This window comes from Strongylocentrotus purpuratus, unplaced genomic scaffold (genome assembly GCF_000002235.5).
Source record: "Strongylocentrotus purpuratus isolate Spur 01 unplaced genomic scaffold, Spur_5.0 spur5_scaffold_20, whole genome shotgun sequence".
Classification (NCBI taxonomy): Eukaryota; Metazoa; Echinodermata; class Echinoidea; order Camarodonta; family Strongylocentrotidae; genus Strongylocentrotus; species Strongylocentrotus purpuratus.
Window position 1 is genome coordinate 44,672,019 of NW_022145606.1, and position 22,636 is coordinate 44,694,654.

The following is a 22,636-nucleotide window of genomic DNA, read 5'->3' on the forward strand; positions in this document are numbered from 1 at the left end:
ATAAACAAGTTTATATACAAGTCTGGTATTTTTGTTAAAGCATGTATATCCTCTAACTTTTAACATATTTACTCTAATAGTCTATCCAGATCCTGTAATTGGTTTTGTAATTGTGTATATAATAACAATAATTTCAAGAGGATAAAAACTCATCAAAACTAACACTAACAGTTGGTTAAAAGTAATCAACCTTTGGGTAACATCTTCAAAGCATCGAGTGAAATTAAAAGCTGTAACTTCGATTCATCTTGATTCAACATCTTTAGAGGGTTTTTAACTGTACTTCAAGTCATCTAATAAAAGGAATTGACATTTAAGAATTAGACACATTACAGTTTTTAAGTCATCTCGTTGAGATTCTTCGACAAACTTTCTGTAGTAATTCGTTGCCTTTGTGAAATTAAATATAATTTCTATTTATCATGCTTACCAAGCATCCTTTAATTTAAAAGAGAGAGAGAGAGAAAAAAAAAAGAGAAAGAAAGATAATTAAAGATGAAGAAATATTTATAATAAAAAACACTCTTTTTTATTTACTTTGAGCACTTATGAAATTTCCGGTTTTATGAAAGTGAAACATGCTTCAACGACTGGCATAAATAACTTTTATATACAAGTCTGGTCTTTACAAACCTTGCATGTGATTATCCTCTAACATATTTCCTCTTCCTGATCCCTTAATTGTTTTTTAATTGTGGATATAATACAATTAATATTAAGAGGATAACAAATAATCGAAACTAACATTAAAAGTTGTTTGAAGTCATCAAAACTTGGGTAACATCGTTGTCTTCAAAGCATTGATTGGAAAAGCTGTAACTTTGATTCATTTTGAGGTTTCTAACCACTTCGAGTCATCTAGTAAAAGGAATTGACTTTAGGAATAAGATCCATTACAGTTTTGAAGTCATCTCTTTGAGACTCTTCGACAAACTTTGCTTCAGAGGTTTTCAACTGTACTTCAAGTTGTAAAGTTGAAGGAATGGACTTTTAGGAGTCAGACTCCTTATAGATTTAAAATCATTTCTTTGAGATTCTTCGACAAACTGCGGTTAAAAGGTTTTCAACTGAACTTTGAGACAAGGAATGGGCATTTATAGAATATACATACTTTGTAGTTTTTAAGTCATCTCTGTGAGATTCTTCGATAAACTGTGCTTCAGAGGTTTTCAACTGTACTTCAAGTTGCATATAGTAGAAGCAATTGACATGAAGGAATCACATTAAGATTCTTTGACAAACTTTGCTCCATATGTTTTTCAACTGAACTTTAAGACATAATTATAGAGAAAAAATTGGACATTTAGGAATCAGATGCATGACAGTTTAGAATTCATCTCTCTACGAATCTTCCGAATAACTATGCTTCAGAGGTTTTTCAACTGTACTTCAAGTCATACAGTACAAGGAATGGGCGTTTAGGAATTAGATACTTTTTGAGATTCCTCCGGCCGTGAATTTTGCTCACTAGATTATACTAAACATTACACTTGATTATGTAGCTGAGGAATTACCCATGTGCCACGAACCACCCAAATTCATGATGTGAATCTTTAAGTGTTTTGCCTTCGTTAGCCATGATTTGTGTGGATTATGAACAGTACACAGTAAATGATCATGATCACCATAATTTGAATTGGCAAATGTCTGCAAATGTTTTATATACTCTAAAAATGACCACCCAAACTTGAATTGCAGCCACCGTCTGCACTCGTGAAACTCAAGTAATTAGCAAGCATTTTGTACATTATTGTTATCAGCCAGAATTGTGATTTTTATAAATGAGCACCAAAATGTTGAATTTTGCAACCTTTCGCAATCGTGATGCTCAATCGATTAGCTAGAATTTTGTTGTGTTGTGAATGCCACTGTAAATGAGCATCAACGGTTAAATATTGGCCACTGTCTGCGATTGTGAAACTCAAGTGACTATTTGCAAGAATTGTGTTGCATTTGTGAAGTACACTGTAAATAACCACCAAACCTTGAATATCGGCCACTGTCCAGTGTGATACTCAAATGATTTGCCAGGATTTTTGTTGATTTGGTGAAGTTTGTTATAAACAAGCACCAAAAGTTGAATTTTGGCCACTCTCTGCAATCGTGACGCTCAATCGATTAGCCAGGATTCTGATGATTTTGTGAAGTTTACTGTAAAATAAGCACCAAATCTTGATTGTTCTTGTCCAAGGGATCTGCTGAAGAGCCGAGGAATCATTTTTGCCTGTTGAGGATATCGTTCATTACATTCTGTCCTAGTGCAGACGGACAGTTACTTCTGTGGTACATTTACTAAAGATCTACACATTAAAGACTCTAACCCTTTCGGGACATTATGTACTAAGGACTTATCTGAGTACGTACTGTTCTTCATATTGGCTTCAATACTATTTTGTATTCATTGCTAAATTGTTTAAATACAATGTAATTTCTCTGAAAACATTATACATGGGTGAGAATGTTGATCAGAAGTTTGACAAATTGCCAATTTTTATTGAAAATCAATGATTTTGAATCTCTCACTGCGATACCAATTTAAGAATTTAAAAGCAGGTTCTCCGTTTTAAAATTCCTGACATCAAACACAATAGAGTCATGAAACAAACACCGATGCAATGTGTGTATCAATGTTTGCTATTTCTACGTATAGTCATCTGACAAATTTGTAAGGGCTCAGAAGAAAAAAAAATCATTGAGCCACACCACAATATATGGAATGATCGTTGCGAATTTGAGTTAATATCAAACTTCCTTTGCATACATATACTTCAAATATATGTGTGGGTGATTACGTCATCAACGGACAGAAAAAATACTACCTATAATTATATATAGACAAACCTTTCAAAAATTTGTAGAAAACAGTCCTACCGAAGCAATGGAATCGTCCCAGTAAGCTATGGCATTTTTGCAGCAATTGGGCATTCTGTTTGTTTGTGTTGGCAATGGTAAACACACCCTTTAAAGGCAAAGCTAGGAAGACGTAGCACTAATTAGCTTTTGCCATTCTGAAGCAAACTCCACAAACGCCGAACAGACGTTGCAGTTAGCTGTTGCCATTTGAATCAAACAGGACACTAGTCTTATATAGTTTCTGCAGAGTTGACACCCTACAGATTATAATCATGCTGAAGATAACGACTTCTCATACAGCCTCAAGGTTTTTATTTTGTCTGTGGGTGCTGTGTGCCATGTCCCTGCTCTCTGCAGGATCGCTTGTGAAGTTTGTTTCAGGAAATATGAGCCCTGAGTCAACCGGAGGCTGCCGGCTTTGGAACACCAGCCTCGGATCAAAAGCCACATGTACTCACCTAGATCTCAAGTCTGTTCCTCATGATCTTCCAAGCAACACAGTAATACTTGATCTCTCCTTCAACAAGATCACAACTCTGTTCAACAGTTCTTTTGCCTATCTTCCTGAAATCACTACCTTAGCGCTTGGAAGCAATGTCCTCTCTAAGCTAGAAAATGGTACCTTTAAGCCTCTGGCTCATCTCAGGGAATTAAGTCTACTCAACAACAGACTAGTTTCTCTTCCATCAGGTCTGTTTTGCACGAATCATTTCCTTTCCACACTCATTCTAAGTAAAAACAGATTGTCTTCTATTCCTAGTGATGCTCTGCCTTGGTCTAACAGTACCAAGAGACTTGACTTAAGTGCCAATAATATCTCCTTCATTGATTCACGTGACTTAAAACCTCTACAGAATTGTTCACTGGAGAGTCTGCGTTTAGACAGAAATGCCTTAAGTAGTCTTCCTCCTAACGTGTTCGCATATTTGAGCACAGTGAGGAGCTTGATTCTTTACAAAAATAATTTTACAAAATTTCACCCCTCCATGGTTTTGGGAGGTACTGTCATCACAGACCTTCATATTGACTCATGCAATATACATGAAATCATTCCATTGAACAAGTCACATGTTTCTCTAGGGGAATGGGGCAACATCTCTGAAATATTTCTTACAGCAAATATGATAAGAAACATCCCTGACTTTGCCTTTTGGGGTTTTAATCAGACAAAAATTATTACACTTCATAGAAGCCAGGTTGCTAGTTTATCAAATAGATCTTTTTGTGGGTTAGACCACTTAATTCAGTTGGATCTGTCTTACAATTGCCTCGCAACCATAAGCTTAGATATGTTCTCTTGTAATAAAATGTTACAGAAACTGAAGCTTAATGGGAATAAGATTGCGAGGCTTTCCATCGGCGCAGAATCAGGCCTATCCTTACTATATCAACTCGACTTGGCGCATAATAATATTAAGGACATCGAAAGCAGCGGAAAGAATGTAACATTTCCATCAGTAGAGTACATTGATCTGTCTTTTAACAAATTTACAGGGATCAGAAGGTTTTTGATGGATGGTTATACTAATCTGAAATTTCTGAACATGTCGAACAATGACATCTCCAATACATATTCTCAGAAGTCGTTCATAAGCTTGAGGCTTCTCCAAGAGCTGTATCTTACCAATGAGCATTCCCAAAACATCAATAAGGCTTTTCGCTACCTAGGGGCTCTACGCGTCTTGGATTTGTCATTTGCCCCATTGAAAATAACCTCCATAAGTCAATTCACAAATACCTCATCCCTCACCAGACTGATTATGCGTGAGAACAGTCTGAGGAGTACAGATGTGTACCACATCAAGACTGAAAGCTCTCTGTTTCTTGGCCTAGACTCTTTGGAAAGCCTGGATCTAAGACAAAATAAGCTTGACATGTTAGCACCAGGTACTTTCAACCCGCTGAAAAAACTCAGGATACTTTATCTGTCGCAGTCTTCTATAACAGTTCTGAGCCGGGGTGTTTTTGACAGCCTGACTGCCCTCACGACATTGGACCTTCGCAACAATGAGATCAAGATGATACCCGAATTGCTGCTTCAAACGCAACACCATCTTGCTGTTCTATTTTTAATCAACAATAAACTTGAAACCATTCCAAGGATACTATTCAATGAAACCACCTCTCTACACAGTTTGTTCATCCAGCAAAACAAAATTACTACCATAGAACCAAAGACAATGTTCCCAACAAAGACGACACTGAAACTATATGCTTCTGGAAACCCGTTTTCCTGTACGTGCCACTTGAGTTGGTTCGTGAAGTGGCTCCGTTCTGGCAATGTTGAACTCAGGAATCGAGAAAAGACTTTCTGCTCGTTAACGTCCATCAAAGAAGAGGTCAATTCACCTATACTTTCATTCAATCCTGACCAATACTGTGGCACTGACATTGTGATGATCACAGGTGTATCCTTGTCAGTTGTTCTGGTCGTGGCGATTTGCTTGGTGGCTTACAGGAAACGATGGTGGCTAAATTACAAACTCTTCCTCCTCAAGCTAGCTATTTTTGGCTACGAGGAAATCAACCAGGACTTGGATGCCCAGGACTATGAGTACCAGCTAAACATCATGTGCGATGAAGGTGACGAGGAATGGGTGGATCGGATCATGAGGCCAATGCTGCAGGAGAGGTTTCCACATTTGCAGAAAGTAATCTTCGGTGACAACGACCTCAACATCGGGATGTTCTACATCAATGCTCTCCACTACGCCACCGACAACAGTTTCAAGACTGTCTTGTTGATAAGTTACAACTCTGTAGATGATGCCTGGTTCTTGACCAAGCTACGCATAGCCCTAGAGCACCTCAACGACACCAGACTGGACAAGGTAATACTGATTTTCATTGAGGACATCCAGGATGAGGACCTCCCGTACCTGGTTCGGTTATTCCTGAGTAAGAACAAACCTTATATGTTGTGGACGGACGATGAAGATGGCCAGGAACTCTTCTGGGCCCAGTTTGAGAAAAGCATGAGAGCTAATAAGGCCCTTAACAGTGTTATTCCCATTTGACAAGAATATTTCCACGACTAGTGAAGAAAATTAGGAATATCTGACTATTCCGACTTTCTTTAAGACGCAATGGTACCATATACAAATCGTTCACACTTATCACTTTTTGATAGAGTTATTCCTATTTATCTCAAAAGCACGAAGCATTAAAAACAATATTTAAACAAAGTATTGGAGAAAAAAATCATAAACATACTGTCTACTGGCCAATGATATATATTTTTTTAAATCAAGATTTCTTTGCACGCGATCAATTATAATATTCTTGACTGTGAGAAAGAAAAAAAGGATCATAACTATTGAAACATATACATTTTGCAGTTTGATAATAATGTATGCATGTATAAAGAGTATGCAATTGTTTAAAATCTATATTCTAGACTGCACGCTTATATTTATGTTCATATAATTTTATTTTGTCCGCTCTTACAACAATCCTTGATAATTTTTGCTTAATTGATCATTCTAGAGCCATAGCTACCAAAGGAATGGCACACATTATGTTGATCTACAATACCAAAATAATCAATGTCTTATCTTTATATCATTTAATCTCCAAAACTTACATATCTGTATGTCCAGTTACCGTTCTAACTATTCAATTCCGAGTCATGATTTTGAAATTTGTGTTATTCGGCATGAGTTTGAAATTTATTAAATCTAATCATAATTGAGCCTATGTCTGTATCAGTTTTTCCCTCCGCACATTATGTAATAGCATATATGATGTAGTTATGAGGAACTTGACCTTTATTAATCACATTTCATGTTGTTTTCTCAATTTGATAGTTGTATTTTTTCTTTTTATGATTTTTAATGTGTGTTTTTATGTTACCTATATATTTTCTTCCTTTTTCTTATGTATACAGTCAAACCTGCTTTAGTGACCACCTGTCTACAAAGACCACCTGTCTACAAAGACCACCTGTCTACAAAGGCCACATTTGTTGTTTCCCTTGAAAATGGTTTCTCATTGAATCATGTACTAAAGGAACCTGTCTACAAAGGCCATTTTTTGTGTTTCCCTTGGGTGGTCGCTATAGACAGGTTTGACTGTATCCATTTGTCTTGAATTATTGTATATGCGATGTATATTTTTACCTTTGTATATGTATGTTTTGAATTCATGTTTTAATGTACGTGAATCCAGGGCTCTCTGGGGGAGCAGGTCCAGAAATGGACTTGAAATGAGACCACCCTGTTAAAATAAACCTATAATGACAATGATAACTTATAATTAATTTATAAACCTCTGTGCTGGATTATTGATGTTCATTCTGCATATTTTGAAGGGTGAATTTTTATACAATAACGATTAATTGAAAAAAGGGTCAACTAATCCATACAAAGTAAGCTTCTTGGTCTTGTACCAGGAGAGGAGTTCTTAAAGAATAATTTTGTGTTAATATACGTGTACTTTTGCATTAAAAACGTATAGTAGTGGGGTTTCATGGGGAATTCAATACCATCCTGGTGTTTATCCAAAAGAGTTGACTTCACTCTTACGACATACATGTCTTAGTTAATGTACTGTGCCCTAGCCTACCATTCTCGTTCTCATCATTTGTATCAAATTTCCCTCACCCTCGGGGTATATAGGCAAGCTGGATTATTTTCTGGTGGGACATTAATTGGTAATCCAACAAAATCTAGTCTCAGCGAATTGTGTTACAATACGCATTGACACTGACTACTATATGTGGCTTTAAAACGATTCTATTATTTGGTCTGTACAAGGTAAAATTATGTTGAAGGATTAGAAATTGACTAATTTATATTTCCTTTGTATATATATACATTGTAGAACATAGTAATTTAAAGAAAGATTGCTGTAAATGGTAATTAATTTCAACATTAATAAATATAATGTAAACTCTATTCTTTAATATGTTTCTTTTGAAACGAAGCTCAGAAAAAGCATGTTATAAGTAAAAAGAAATGTAAAATGCATTTTAAAGAAATTTCCTTGTATATTTATGCTAAACGTACACTTTATATATCTTAACGGCACAACACGTTGTGACATCATTCAAAATGATACATTGCCTTTCAGATACCTGTTCATCAAGAAACAAATGTGACGTAACAAAAAATTGGCGCCTATACAACATAAAGTCAAAGATCTGCAATAATGTATCATTAAGAACATCACATTAAGTTAAACGTGTATTTAAAATGAAATTATTTTCTTTTATTTGTCTGCATAGGTATAAAGTGTTAATATGCTCCAATATCATTTTTCAAATGTACTGATGTATTACAACATACAATTAACAAATAAATTAGTCTTACCACTGACTTGTAAATATGATATTTGTGTGTTTTTCATAACTTATTAAGGAAAGGTGGATTGTTGATTAAGGGCATTTATTGAATACTTGATACGTCACATTATCAAGAAACGTAAATCGGGACAAATCTATTTTCACATACAGTAGTTACAAAATCACAGAATATTTGTGTAGTTAATTGTACATGCATAACATTACTATAATCAGAAATATATTGCAAGATGATTAAAAGCCTTTTAACCCTTACTGTACTGGGGGGGGGGGGCCTGGGAGGCCCCCCCCTCGACATTTTCGGAAATTGCGCCGCAACCGCTTGGAATTTTGAATTGTCGTTTCATGACTTTTTTCCCTCAAGTCTTACGCACATTTTGATACCATTTTCGTAAAAATCGGATACACCTGTAAGGCGTTACATAACAATTAGTATGCGCATGTCATAAAAAAAAAAAAAAAAAAATGAAAATCGCATCAAAATTTGCATAAATTATCATTATTAATTACATTAAAATAACTTTTTTTGTGTTAAAAAAAAGAAGTTTCATATGAATAATGAGTTTCATTAACATTCAAAAATTGGAGTTTGACACGTTTTCGGTAAAATGCATAAAATTAGCGCATTTTGCATAATTAATTAGGCTAACGACAAAAATGTGCATATTCGGAAAAAACTAATTATACCATCTTGTTCCTTACGTAAATATCTACAAACATGCAAATTTTCGTGTTCATCGGACAATCGACGGCCGAGATCATAGGGGGGGGGGGGCCTCCCAGGCCCCCCCCCCCCCCCAGTCAGTGGGTGCTCAAAATAGCCCAGTACAGTAAGGGTTAAAGATATTTTCTGTAAATAAAGCAAGTATTTGAATAGCATATGCCTACACTTATCTTGTTATTGTAGTTCTATCAGAGAGCCCGGAGGGAAGAGTCTAACTGAAGTTGTCTCTGTCTGCCATTTTGTACTGGCATTTTGCGGAAAGCTAAACTTGGCCATTCTGAAATATTCATTTTGAAAAAGATGCTTCTCCTATTTTAATCTACATTGCATGGAGCAATTAAAAAATGAGGATCTTCAAACAGAATGAGTCCTAACATATTAGATCAGGCTGCATTATAAAAAGATCTGACATTTTGTTCTGACATTTTGAAAGCTATATACTATACGCTGCTTTCTCTGGTATAGCTTGTTTTGCATACAGTATAAATGAATTTGAGAAGCAGCATAAATAAAAGGCCCTTACCCTAAATGCTATTAGGGACTTTTAGATTTGCCGAACGACAACGTGGATTGCTACGATCGACGTCCTTTTAATGCACTGCCTTGAATGGACGTCACACGTATCAGTCCACGCAAATCTAAAAGTCCCTATTCATTAGGCAGGGACAGATATCCTCTCATCTCATTGGCAGCCGCCAGATAATTAACATAGTACAGCTTATAGGAGCCTGCGGTACAGTTATATTTAGGTTCTAATACAAGTAGGCTACCCTGGGCTATTCACCCCCGGCCAACTACTAGCGGGACAGTTACCCCAAGCACACCCCCCCCCCCCCCGGGAAAATAAGTCTTTTCTTCTCGGAATCTTTATTGATCCATACAGATTGGTCAATGCAGTTTGATCAATAAAGTCCAGAGAAGATCACAAACTTCATCTGTCAAGAGTAAGTCACATTGTCACAATCATTTCATGGAAAGATGTATGAAATATTTCTTCCAATTGTTTTGGCAACAGTGTATACATATAAATATTTAAGACACCAATTTAAAACCCAGGGCAGCGTTTCATGAAACCGCCATAAGTTCACCGACACCCCATTGCTCAATGGGATGTCGATGAACTTTTACTTTTACCATCGGGTGTATTCTCGTAAGGGTATTTGTTAACTTGGAAGAGGTATACTTACAACAACAACAAGTTACCCCTGCCCCCTTATTTTCTGTAAATATTTTCTGTAAATAAAGCAAAAGTATTTGAATACCAGTATGCCTACACTTATCTCGTATTGTAGTTCTATCAGGGAACACGGAGTGAAGAGCCTATCAAAAGTTGTCTCTGTCTCTATCTTTGCTATTTTGCGGAAATCCATTCTGAAATATTCATTTTGAAAAAGATGCTTCCCCTATTTTAAACTACCTTGCATATAGAGCAATTAAAACGTGAGGATCTTCAAACAGAATGAGTCCTAACATTAGATCATGTAGACTGATATATACAAAGATCTGACATTTTTTACTGACATTTTGAAAGCTAAACACTCATCATATTGTACGCTGCTTTTTCTGGTATAGCCTGTTTTGTATACATAATAAATGAACTTGAGAAGCAGCATAAATAATATTTGGCCCTGACCTTAAATGCTATTCATTAGGCAGGGACGGCTATCGTCTCATCTCATTATCTGGGGGAGGGAGGAGGGGGGTAGTGAGCACTATTTTTTTCGGCCGGGGGGGGGGGGGGGTATACGTGCCCCCTGTGTCCCCCTAGATCCGCCCCTGGAAATATTTATTCCAACTTTTTTTGGCAACACAAGAGTATGTATATATTCAAAATAATAATAATAATATAATAATAAATTATGTTTCTATAGCACATTATACAAGGTATGTCTATATGCGCTTTACATTGTATTACAAGCTTAATTAATTACATGTATCTACTATTGAACTATCCTCAAACGAAACATTCTGACAAGATCTTAACTAAAATAGTACAACAGTAACTAGATGGATAAACATTATAATTCATTCTTAAATAATGATACAACAATTATGTTGCAAGAGTTTATTCATATATTACAAGTTGTAGACATTTACAATTTCAATTGAAATTGTAGATAACAAAGCATGAATATAATTAATTCTTAAAAAGGTAGGTCTTAAGTGCAGTCTTGAAGGTGTGGATGGAAGGTGCAGTTCTAATGGCGAGCGGGAGAGAGTTCCAGAGGGTGGGAGCATTGAAGGTGAAGGAGCTACGGCCGTAGTACTGGGTTTTAAAACGAGGAACCTGGAGAAGATGTTTGTTCTGGGATCTGAGAGCACGCGGGAGGGTGTGTATAGATGTGAATGAAAATACCGATTTAAAATCCAGGGCTGCGTTTCACGAAACCTCTATTACAAGTTCACTTGACATCCCGTTGAAAACAAAATGTTTAAGACGCGTTTTAATGGGATGTCCAGGGGCGGCGATCCCGGGGGGGGGGGGGACGGGGGGACACGTCCCCCCTCAAAATTTGAAAAAGTATATAGCAAATACTAACTAAAGACTGCAACACACTTTTAGGCTCTGGAGGGCCTATAAGAGTGCAGCGTTTAGACAAATAAAAATGCAAAAATATTCTCATTCGGTAGCTACGCTACCTCGCATAATATCCTTCAAAAAGTAAATACCGGAAAAAGTGAAGTGTGAAAAAGTATATATTGCTTGTTTTTATACTATAGTTTTGCTAAGGAATTTAAGTGTTAAATACAAAAAACTTCAAAAACCTGTGAGGGGTAGGATCACTTTCGTCACCTTCACCCCTCTCATTCACCATGATCCCTCGCACTTGCGATCTGATGGGGGGGGGGGGGGGGGGGGGGGCTCTGTCCCTTGGACCCCACCAAGGGCCCTCATATCAATTCCTTTCATAGCAAAAGCGCTCCTCACAATTTCTGTAAATTTGGCAGTTTAACGCTACGCGTACCGCCTTGACCGGACTGTGCGGTATCTGTGCAGTCTGTGTGTAGAGAGGTCGGGCTGTATTCATTATTTCTTGGGGGTGCATAAATTGCTCTAATTATACGTACGCGTGTAATGCGCAAGTTTATTGTGACGGCACTAAACCCATCCCACTCATTGTTACCCTATTTTCATAATGGTACTGACCCAATCAAATGTAGTGCGCTCGTACGCGCTGCGCTGCGTGTGTACATGTACTGTACTTATGCATGTTCAGTTATATGTGTATGCATAGCATTACGTGCATGCATACGGCTAGCTGGCACAAAACCCTGGGTCGGGCTTCTAAAATGGGACATGAAGCATGATTTAACATGAAAAATGACGGAGCTAAAAATGAATCAATCAAAATGAAATTTATATGTATGAAAAGCTTACGTATCATATGTCATTGTCTGTGATTGAGGATTTACAAATTTGACGCAAAACGCGTTGCTGCAAAGTTAAAGATTGGTTTATTGAAAGGCAATCGAGCACAGTACGACCGATCCATTGACATTGTGTATGAGAGAGTAATTTTTTTTAAATGGATTGTAAAGTTCAACGTCAAAGTGACGGAGGTTTTTTTTCAAGTAAGGGCATGGTTTTACATGGAATGTAAAGGAAATGTTTCCTTCTTCTCATATCTCGATTGAGGATATTATTCTCAATTTCGATTTTTAATGGTAAAGAAAAGTGTAAAAAGATGTCGAGAATTTTACCATATGTCATGTAATATAAAATGCGCGCGGGTCGGTTGATCTCCCAAAAGGAGCGCGAAGGAATTGATATGAAGGCCAGTGTCACAAATAAGTTATCAAATTATGCTCATCTGACTGTAATGAAATGCCTAAAACCCCTGAGATTCATGGGGCTCCGCCCCTGGACCCCACGCTAATGTACGCTCCACTTGCTTTGCTCGCTTCGTAAATACCTTAGCCCCCCACACTTTGAAAAAACGTTCCCAGAGCCTGCGTAACATATAAGAGTGGTGGTGATGCAACATTTTTCTACCCCCCCCCCCCCCCCCCCGCCAAACGTTTTTGCTCATTACGCCTCTGCTCCCTCGACGGCGTCCCTCGCATTTCGTCCCCCCCCCCCCCGCATATCAATTCCTTTCATAGCAAAAGCGCTCCTCACAATTTCTGTAAATTTGGCAGTTTTATGGAAGCAGGAGACCGTCAAAAACATGGATATACGTCGTGTCGTAATTCGAATTGCCACACTACCTAAATAATTACGTCGTGTAGTAATTGAATTGCCACACTACCTAAATAATTACGTCGTGTCGTAATTCGAATTGCTACACGACGTAATTCCGAATTACTGCCCAACGATTTAACGTCATGACGTTAAATGAATTAACTACACGACATTAAATAATTAAGGTCGTGTAGCAATTCAAATTACTACACGACCTAAATAATTACGTAGTGTCGTAATTCGAATTAACACACGACCTAAATAATTACGTCGTGTTGTAATTAATTACTGCTCAACGATTTAACGTCGTGTAGTTAAATCATTTAACGTCGTGTAGTTAATTAATTTAACGTCGTGTAGTTAAATCAACCAATGAGGTCTTTCGTAATATATGCGATGCGAAGATCATATTTGCGCGCCAAAAATATGTATACGATGCGCGTTCGTGCGCGCTATAGTAGTGGCCGGTCTTCGCATCGCATATATTACGAACGGTCTCATTGGTTGATTTAACTACACGACGTTAAATGAATTAACTACACGACGTTAAATGATTTAACTACACGACGTTAAATCGTTGAGCAGTAATTAATTACAACACGACGTAATTATTTAGGTAGTGTAGCAATTCGAATTACTACACGACGTAATTATTTAGGTCGTGTAGTAATTTGAATTGCTACACGACCTTAATTATTTAACGTCGTGTAGTTAATTCATTTAACGTCATGACGTTAAATCGTTGGGCAGTAATTCGGAATTGCGTCGTGTAGCAATTCGAATTACGACACGACGTAATTATTTAGGTAGTGTGGCAATTCAAATTACTACACGACGTAATTATTTAGGTAGTGTGGCAATTCGAATTACGACACGACGTATATCCATGTTTTTGACGGTCTCCTGCTTCCATACAGTTTAACGCTACGCGTACCGCCTTGACCGGACTGTGCGGTATCTGTGCAGTTCTGTGTGTAGAGAGGTCGGGCTGTATTCATTATTTCTTGGGGGTGCATAAATTGCTCTAATTATACGTACGCGTGTAATGCGCAAGTTTATTGTGACGGCACTAAACCCATCCCACTCATTGTTACCCTATTTTCATAATGGTACTGACCCAATGAAATGTAGTGCAGTGCGCTCGTACGCGCTGCGCTGCGTGTGTACATGTACTGTACTATGCATGTTCAGTTATATGTGTATGCATAGCATGCATTACGTACATGCATACGGCTAGCTGGCACAAAACCCTGGGTCGGGCTTCTAAAATGGGACATGAAGCATGATTTGACATGAAAAATGACGGAGCTAAAAATGAATCAATCAAAATGAAATTTATATGTATGAAAAGCTTACGTATCATATGTCATTGTCTGTGATTGAGGATTTACAAATTTGACGCAAAACGCGTTGCTGCAAAGTTAAAGATTGGTTTATTGAAAGGCAATCGAGCACAGTGCGACCGATCCATTGACATTGTGTATGAGAGAGTAATTTTTATGCCTCCGTTACGAAGTAGCCGGAGGCATTATGTTTTCGGGTTGTCCGTCCGTCCGTACGTACGTACGTACGTACGTCTGTACGTACGTACGTCCCGTTCTCGTGATCGCGTTATCTGAAGAACTGGTTGATGGATTCCTGCCAAACTTTGGTCATGTATGTATCTTGTAGAGCCGATGAACTGATTAGATTTTGGGGTTACGAGGTCAAAGGTCAAAGGTCACAGGGCTCATTATGTATGCAAAACGAGCTCGTGATCGCGTTATCTGAAGAACTGGTTGATGGATTCCTGCCAAACTTTGGTCATGTATGTATCTTGTAGAGCCGATGAACTGATTAGATTTTGGGGTCACGAGGTCAAAGGTCAAAGGTCACAGGGCTCATTATGTATGCAAAACGAGCTCGTGATCGCATTATCTGAAGAACCGATTGATGGATTGCTGCCAAACTTAGGTCATGTATGTTACTTGCAAAGCCAAAAAACTGATTAGATTTTGAGGTCACGAGGTCAAAGGTCAAAGGCCACAGGGCTCATTATGTATGCAAAACGAGCTTGTGATCGCGTTATCTGAAGAACCGATTGATGGATTGCTGCCAAACTTAGGTCATGTATGTTACTTGCAGAGCCGATGAACTGATTAGATGTAGGGGTCACAAGGTCAAAGTTCAAAGATCACAGGGCACATTATGTATGCAAAAACAGCTCGTGATCGCGTTATCTCAAGAACCGATTGATGGATTCCTGCCAACTTAGGTCATGTATGTTTCTTGCAGAGCCAATGAACTGAGTAGATTCTTGGTTCATAAGGTCAAAGGTCATGGGCTCATTATGTATGCAAAAATAGCTTGTAATCACAATATTCTGAAAACCTGTTAATGGATTACAATTGAACTTGAATTTGAAAAATTTCTTCTGTTTTGGTTTGTAAAATTGCTCTATGACGGAGGCATCATTTTCGACTGCGCGCAGTCGAAGTTCCATCTAGTTTTTAAATGGATTGTAAAGTTCAACGTCAAAGTGACGGAGGTTTTTTTTCAAGTAAGGGCATGGTTTTACATGGAATGTAAAGGAAATGTTTCCTTCTTCTCATATCTCGATTGAGGATATTATTCTCAATTTCGATTTTTAATGGTAAAGAAAAGTGTAAAAAGATGTCGAGAATTTTACCATATGTCATGTAATATAAAATGCGCGCGGGTCGGTTGATCTCCCAAAAGGAGCGCGAAGGAATTGATATGCCGGTGGAAATCGCCGCCTCTGGGGATCTTCGGTTAACTTTTATTTTACTTTTTATTTACCGTCGGGTGTATTCTCGTACTATCACGGAAGAGGTATTTGTTAACTTGGAAGAGTTATACTTACACAAACAAAAAGGTACGCCTGCGCCCCCCCCCCCGACATCGACAACAGGGAAATTAGTTTACTTTAATTGGAGGGATATCTATTCTATCACAGAAGGGGTGTTTTTTCAGGACCACCAACGGCCGGCTCCGGTTTCTACTGTTACATCTTTATAATCAATCGGTTCCACGTCACTGATTGGAAAATTGGCAGTATATACAAACAAATCATCTCAACTATTCAAATTGCTTGGGCTCTGGACAACGGGTAGTCAATGTAGGTGTTCGGGTTGTCTCGGGCCGAGTGTACGAAGGGTCGAGTTGTCTATGCCGTCTGCCATTGTCAATGCATGCAATGCGTATATCGCCTATATGAATCCGGGCTAACTCGGCCCACGGGACTACTCGGCCCAGCTGGAAAAACTGGGCCGAGATGTCCCGACCTGATTAATCGATCGAGAGATACCAATGTGTATATGTTTGTGCTCTTTGTGACTTAATAATGCCCTTTCCAACCAAAATCTTTAATGGAATTGTGTTAAATGATACTAATGAAGACAATCTATGACTTATCTTTAGGTAAAATGACAAAAAAATGACATTTCGGACAATTTACTCACAGCTCGCAATCCGCATTGCCGCACGTACATTAAATGTGCGTTGTATCTACTCGGACCACTGAAATTCGAGCAGTGTTTTTGTCGGTAAATCACTGCAAAAATATCATTTTTATCTCGTATGAAGGTCTATTTTTTATTCCTGACACAGATTTCATTATTGCGAAGTCGAACATAGTACATTTTAGACTAGATGGTTGATGTTTGTTCACATTCTTTCGTCCTGGCCGTAAATTAGCAGACTACTGCCTAGTGCTACCGCAGCAGCTCAGCTCAGTGTGCAGCTAGCCGTACAGCGCCACCGGCCGGGTCGGCGGGGGAATTCACTGACTCGTGCCGGGCTGCTGCACTGCATTGCATGATTGTACTGCCCAATTTGATCGAGTGATGTGTGAGTGTTATATCTTATGATCAGAACTATATTTCATCATGCATATTCACATGTAACACATTACGCACCAATTGTAAACGTACGCATGCACGTATCACTCCGCAGACAACCCGACAAACATGGAGTAAATAAATACACAGTAAACCTGAACATCACGTCTAACTTGGCTACTTTATTGACTCGTATAGAACACATAAAGACATAACATGGTGGCAGCGGTAAACCATAACCAGAAAACAGTGCCTTTGTTGTGATTCAGGAACTAAATATGCTCGAAAATTGACATTTCTAGCATCGATCGTCAGCGTCTTCGGACTCCGGCGAAAAATCCAAGATGGCGGCCGCCAGTGCTGCAGCCGCAATGAATCTTCATCCTGCGATGAACTGGGACGCCGACGATGTGGTGGAAGCATTCAAGAAATTCAAACAGAAAAGTCAACTAGCATTCAAGAGCTTCCTGAAAGGTTCAACAACTGAGGAACAGGTCAGTTATATCCTGTTATGGTCTGGAGAAAGGGGATTAGACCTGTACAATAGTTGGGACATGCCAGAGCCCGACTGCAATGATCCAATAAAAGTCCTAGAAAAATTCGAAACACATCTAGAGCCTAAATCAAATCACAGGATCCGTAGATATGAATTTCAGAGCCTCAGGCAAGAGCCACAAGAAACAGTTGACAATTTCCTAGCCAGGCTGAAGAATGTTGCAAGTAAATGCAAATTCAAAGATGAGGAAGAGAGGCTTGTAGACCAATTCATATGGGGATGTGTGCATCCAGAAGTCCAAAAGATGCTCATAGGCAAGGATGCTCTCAAGTTGAAAGATGCAACAGACACCGCTAGAGCACACGAAGCGACGAAAAAACAGATGGCCACACTCTCGCCCCAGGCCTCCAGCAAGATAGATGTTGTCTCAAAGCAGCCATGGCAAAAGAGCCAACAAACTTGCAGAAATTGTGGACTGGTTCATAGCTTTGACGACCGACAGAAATGTCCAGCATTCGGGAAGGAATGCAGAGCGTGTGGAAGGCTTCATCACTGGGAAAAGAAATGCAGGTCAGGCAAACCAGACAGAAAGACCCAATTCCAGAAGAGTGATAGAAAGAAAGCTAACAAATTCAAACGTAAAGAAATACATGCTCAACAAGAGGAAGATGACACATCAGAGGATGAATTCTTGTCAGTGGGCATGATCAAAGTCCATGAGATGGAGAGTAAGAACAGCGACGAGGATGATGAGGCATACAGTACAATCCAAATTCAAAAGAAAGTGGGCAAGAAACGAACATTCATCGATCTGAGGGTAAAAGTTGACACCGGAGCCCAGAGTAACCTTTTGCCTATCAGCCTCTATAGCAGGATGTTTCCAGAGCACATGGCACAAGCTGACAAAATCAAAGACGGAATCCTCACTCCCAGTAAGGTAATTCTGACTGCATATGGAGAGCACGTTGTTCCACAACTGGGCAAAGCAACAATTGCAGGGAAACACAATGAAAAAGAGGTTAACTGTACCTTCTATGTGGTCAAAGCAGAAGGACCTGCAATCCTCGGACTAAGCAGCTGTCGAAAGCTCAAAATTGTAACGCTGAACCTTGCAGTCGTGACATCATCACCCAGAATCGACAAAGACATGCCAATAAAGGACAGGCCTCCTATCAGAAGCAAAGCCGAGTTGATCAATATGTACCCAGAATGCTTTGATGACACAGTCGGTTGCTTTGACTACCAATACCACATAACAGTTGATCCAAATGTGCAACCGGTGGTCCACCCGCCTCGCCGTGTTCCCCTGGAGTTGAGGGAAAGACTGAAGACGCAACTTGAGGAGATGGAAGCCAAAGGCATCATCACTAAAGTCACACAACCAACTGACTGGGTAAACTCGATCGTCGTGAAGGAAAAACCAAATGGCAAGCTTCGCATATGTCTAGACCCAAAAGACCTGAATAAGGCGCTTAAACGTGATCACTACCCTACTCCGACCCTTGAAGAAATTACACCTTCATTGGCTGGGTCCAAAGTCTTCAGTAAATTGGATGCCAGCAACGGGTATTGGAACATAAAGATCACTGAAGAGTCGTCTATGCTCACCACTTTCAATACACCCTTTGGGAGATTCCGATTCAACCGTCTTCCATTTGGGTTGAGGGTCAGTCAAGACGTCTTTCAGAGACAGATAGACGAGACATATCAAGGCTGCAAAGGAGCAGTGGGGATAGCTGATGACATACAGATCTATGGAAAGGATGAAACCACACATGACTACAATCTTCACGAGGCTATGGAGAAGACCAGGAGAGCAGGCATCAAGCTCAACGTAGATAAATGTGTGATCAAAGAGGATGAGTGCAAGTTCTTTGGGTTGATCTACTCTGCAAACGGAGTGAAGCCAGATCCTGCAAAAGTGGAAGCGATCAACCACATTGAAGCTCCCAAAGACAAGAAAGAGCTGAGAAGCTTCCTGGGCCTCATCCAATACATGGGTATCTTCATACCCAAGCTTGCCGATCACACTGCCAATCTCAGAGAACTGATGAAAGAGGACGCTGAATATGCTTGGTGTGCTTCACACACCAAGGACTTGAATGCAATCAAGCAACTCATCAGCAAAGAGACAACTTTGCAGTACTACAACAGACACAAACCAGTAGTGTTGCAGGTTGATGCCTCTATGAAAGGAGTTGGTGCAGCATTGATGCAAGAGGGCAGACCTGTAGCCTTTGCATCGAAAGCTCTCACATCAGCAGAAACAAGGTATGCAAACATCGAAAGAGAGCTCTTAGCTGTAGTATACGGCTGTGAAAAATTCCATACATACCTTTATGGCCGAAGTTTCATCATTGAATCTGACCATCGCCCTCTTGAGCAGATAGACAGAAAGAACCTCACTAAAGCACCAGCCAGGCTGCAGAGGTTACTATTGAGACTACAAAGCTATGACTACAGCATCACCTACAAGCCAGGAAAGGACCTACTACTGGCGGATGCTCTATCCAGACTGTCACCACATGACAAACATGAGATGGATGGACTGAGTGTTAAGATCCATCACATTGTGAGTGTGACAAACAACAAGCTGGACGAAATCAGAGACAAAACCAGCAGAGACGAGGAGCTCCAGCTACTCGCCCAGACAGTCACGCAGGGGTGGCCAGAGAAGAGACACCAAGTACAACCCCTCATTCGAGAATACTGGGCCATCCGCGATGACGTATCAGTGGAGAATGGAGTACTGATGGCAGGATCTCGAATAATCATACCCCGAACCATGCAACAAGAGATCCTTACTAAGATCCACCAGGGACACCTAGGTATGGAGAAATGCAAACTCAGAGCAAAATCAGCAGTGTACTGGATAGGCATGTACAAGGACATAGAAAAAACGGTAACTGCATGCCACACCTTCCAAAAGTACAGAAACTCTCAACAGAAGGAGGAGATGATACCTAGTCACATCCCAAGCAGGCCATGGCAGACCATAGGAGTAGATCTGTTCACAGAAAACCAAGAATGGTATTTGATATTGGTCTGCTACTACTCCAAATTCCCATTCGTGAGAAAGGTGAAGGACTTGAAAGCCACAACAATAACTTCCGTGGCTCGAGGATTATTTGCAGAACAAGGGATACCAGAACAGATTATCTGTGACAACGGAACCCAATTCACTTCTCAGGAATTCAAGAAGCTAGCCACTGAGTATGGGTTCACGATTACGACTTCCTCACCATACTATCCCAAAGGCCATGGGTTTGTGGAAAGACAAGTGCAGACAGCAAAGAAAACACTGATCAAGTGTAGAGAAATGAAAGAAGATCCACATCTGGCACTTCTGTCCTTGCGAGCAACACCACTGAAGGCTGATATGAAATCCCCAGCAGAGATGCTGAATGGCAGGAAGTACAAAACCACTCTGCCAACAAGGATTCAAGGTCCTATTGACCAAGAGGAGACAAGAGCCAAGCTAGAAGCAGCCCAAGCAGAAGGACAGAGGCACTACAACAAACATGCACAAAACTTACCTGAGCTTCTTGATGGACAAAATGTGCATGTTCAAGACCCAATATCCAAATTATGGATCCCAGCAAAGATCATCAGCAAAGCCGAAACTCCAAGGTCCTACATCATCGAGACGGAGACTGGCAGGCAGCTGAGACGAAACCGGGTCCACATCCGCCCAACACCTACAACTCCAGTAGCAACACCTACAACACCACTAGCAACACCAACAACATCATCTGCAACTCCCGCAGCAAGTACAACAACAGCACCTGAAATAGATGACAACGCTAACAATACACGCACCACCAACCAGATGACACCACAACAAGGGACAACCTCTGGACAGAATTCATCCCAACAACCAAGCGCTACAGCAACACCACAGGCACCGCAGACCACAACACAGTCAACTAGGTGGAGAAGCAACATCTTGCCACCAACGCGTTACCGCTAGTTTTGGAAAAGAAATATCAAGCACAGAGGATGGATGCAGATAGGCTAGTTATGTTAGGAAGCAGATTACCAAGTCATGGGCAGAATAATCCCATGGTATCTGCTATAGGATTGTCACCCTCGCTCTGGCAATCCAATAGTGTTTATAGAAATAGTGTTTTTAGTGAGTTTTCATGTTAGGAAGCAGATTACTATAATGTGGGCAGAATAATCCCACGGTATCTGCTATAGGATTGTCACCCTCGCTCTGTCAATCAATAATGTTAAAATAGGCTGTTTCATTCTTTTACATTTTTGATAAGTGTTATCACAAAGTTATTATAGTTGAGTTAGTCAGGAGCTGATTTTAGGACTATTCGCAAAGTCTACATTACCAAAGTCTAACAGGACACAGCAAACTCTGAACTTTTGAACTCATTGAACCATTTCATCTTACAGGAATTCATTTTAAAGATAAACCCAGAAAGGCTTATTTTTATTAGAAAGGGGGATGTTATATCTTATGATCAGAACTATATTTCATCATGCATATTCACATGTAACACATTACGCACCAATTGTAAACGTACGCATGCACGTATCACTCCGCAGACAACCCGACAAACATGGAGTAAATAAATACACAGTAAACCTGAACATCACGTCTAACTTGGCTACTTTATTGACTCGTATAGAACACATAAAGACATAACAGTGAGTATAACTAATCAAACTAGATCTAGAAGAGGTCTATATCTACTGTATTATCATTATTCATTCCGAGTAGAATATCCAATTTGATTTAGTGAGTAAACTAGACCTATATCTACTGTAGCTACATCATTATCATATACTAGATTACTAGATTAGTCATTCAGAGTAGAATATTCGATTAATGAAGGAAGGGAATTTTTCTTTTTCATAATCAGATAATCATATTTTACTCCTAAAAGTTAAAGACTTGATAAATAGCTAGATCTCTCGTAAGGGCCTAGCCTAGTACTGTAAGAGAAGTGAGCTGAAGAATCACCTTCTTTTTTTTTATTTTGGAGGGGCAGGCGCGTAGCCAGGGAGGGGGGGGGGGGCGGTCGCCCCCCCCCCCCCCAAAAAAAAAAAAGGAAAAAGAAAAAGGAAGAGGACGTAGGAAAAAAAGGATTAAGAGTCGAGAACGGTACAACGAATCGTCTTCTTTCTCTAATTATTTAATGAAACATCAAAGCTTCCGCGCGGAAAAGGGGGGACGGAACTGAATTCAGATAAGGATAAAGAGTCGAGAACGGTACAATGAATCGGG

At 39.6% G+C, this 22,636-nt stretch overlaps 2 protein-coding genes across 2 annotated transcripts; both read left to right on the forward strand.

Annotated features, from left to right (window-relative positions):
* The first annotated feature begins 2,675 nt into the window (after positions 1-2,675).
* On the forward strand, positions 2,676-6,566 carry LOC115927477 (toll-like receptor 3). Its single transcript, XM_030993447.1, has one exon. The coding sequence runs from the start codon at positions 3,126-3,128 to the stop codon at positions 5,868-5,870; it is 2,745 nt and encodes a 914-aa protein (XP_030849307.1). The 5' UTR covers positions 2,676-3,125; the 3' UTR covers positions 5,871-6,566.
* Positions 6,567-17,242: 10,676 nt separating this feature from the next.
* Positions 17,243-21,364, forward strand: LOC105441620 (uncharacterized protein K02A2.6-like). Its single transcript, XM_030993988.1, has one exon. The coding sequence runs from the start codon at positions 17,243-17,245 to the stop codon at positions 21,362-21,364; it is 4,122 nt and encodes a 1,373-aa protein (XP_030849848.1).
* The last annotated feature ends 1,272 nt before the right edge of the window (positions 21,365-22,636 follow it).

Coding starts and splice junctions, on each gene's coding strand:
- LOC105441620 (XM_030993988.1), top strand. CDS start 17,243: ATGGCGGCCGCCAGTGCTGCAGCCGCAATGAATCTTCATCCTGCGATG.
- LOC115927477 (XM_030993447.1), top strand. CDS start 3,126: ATGCTGAAGATAACGACTTCTCATACAGCCTCAAGGTTTTTATTTTGT.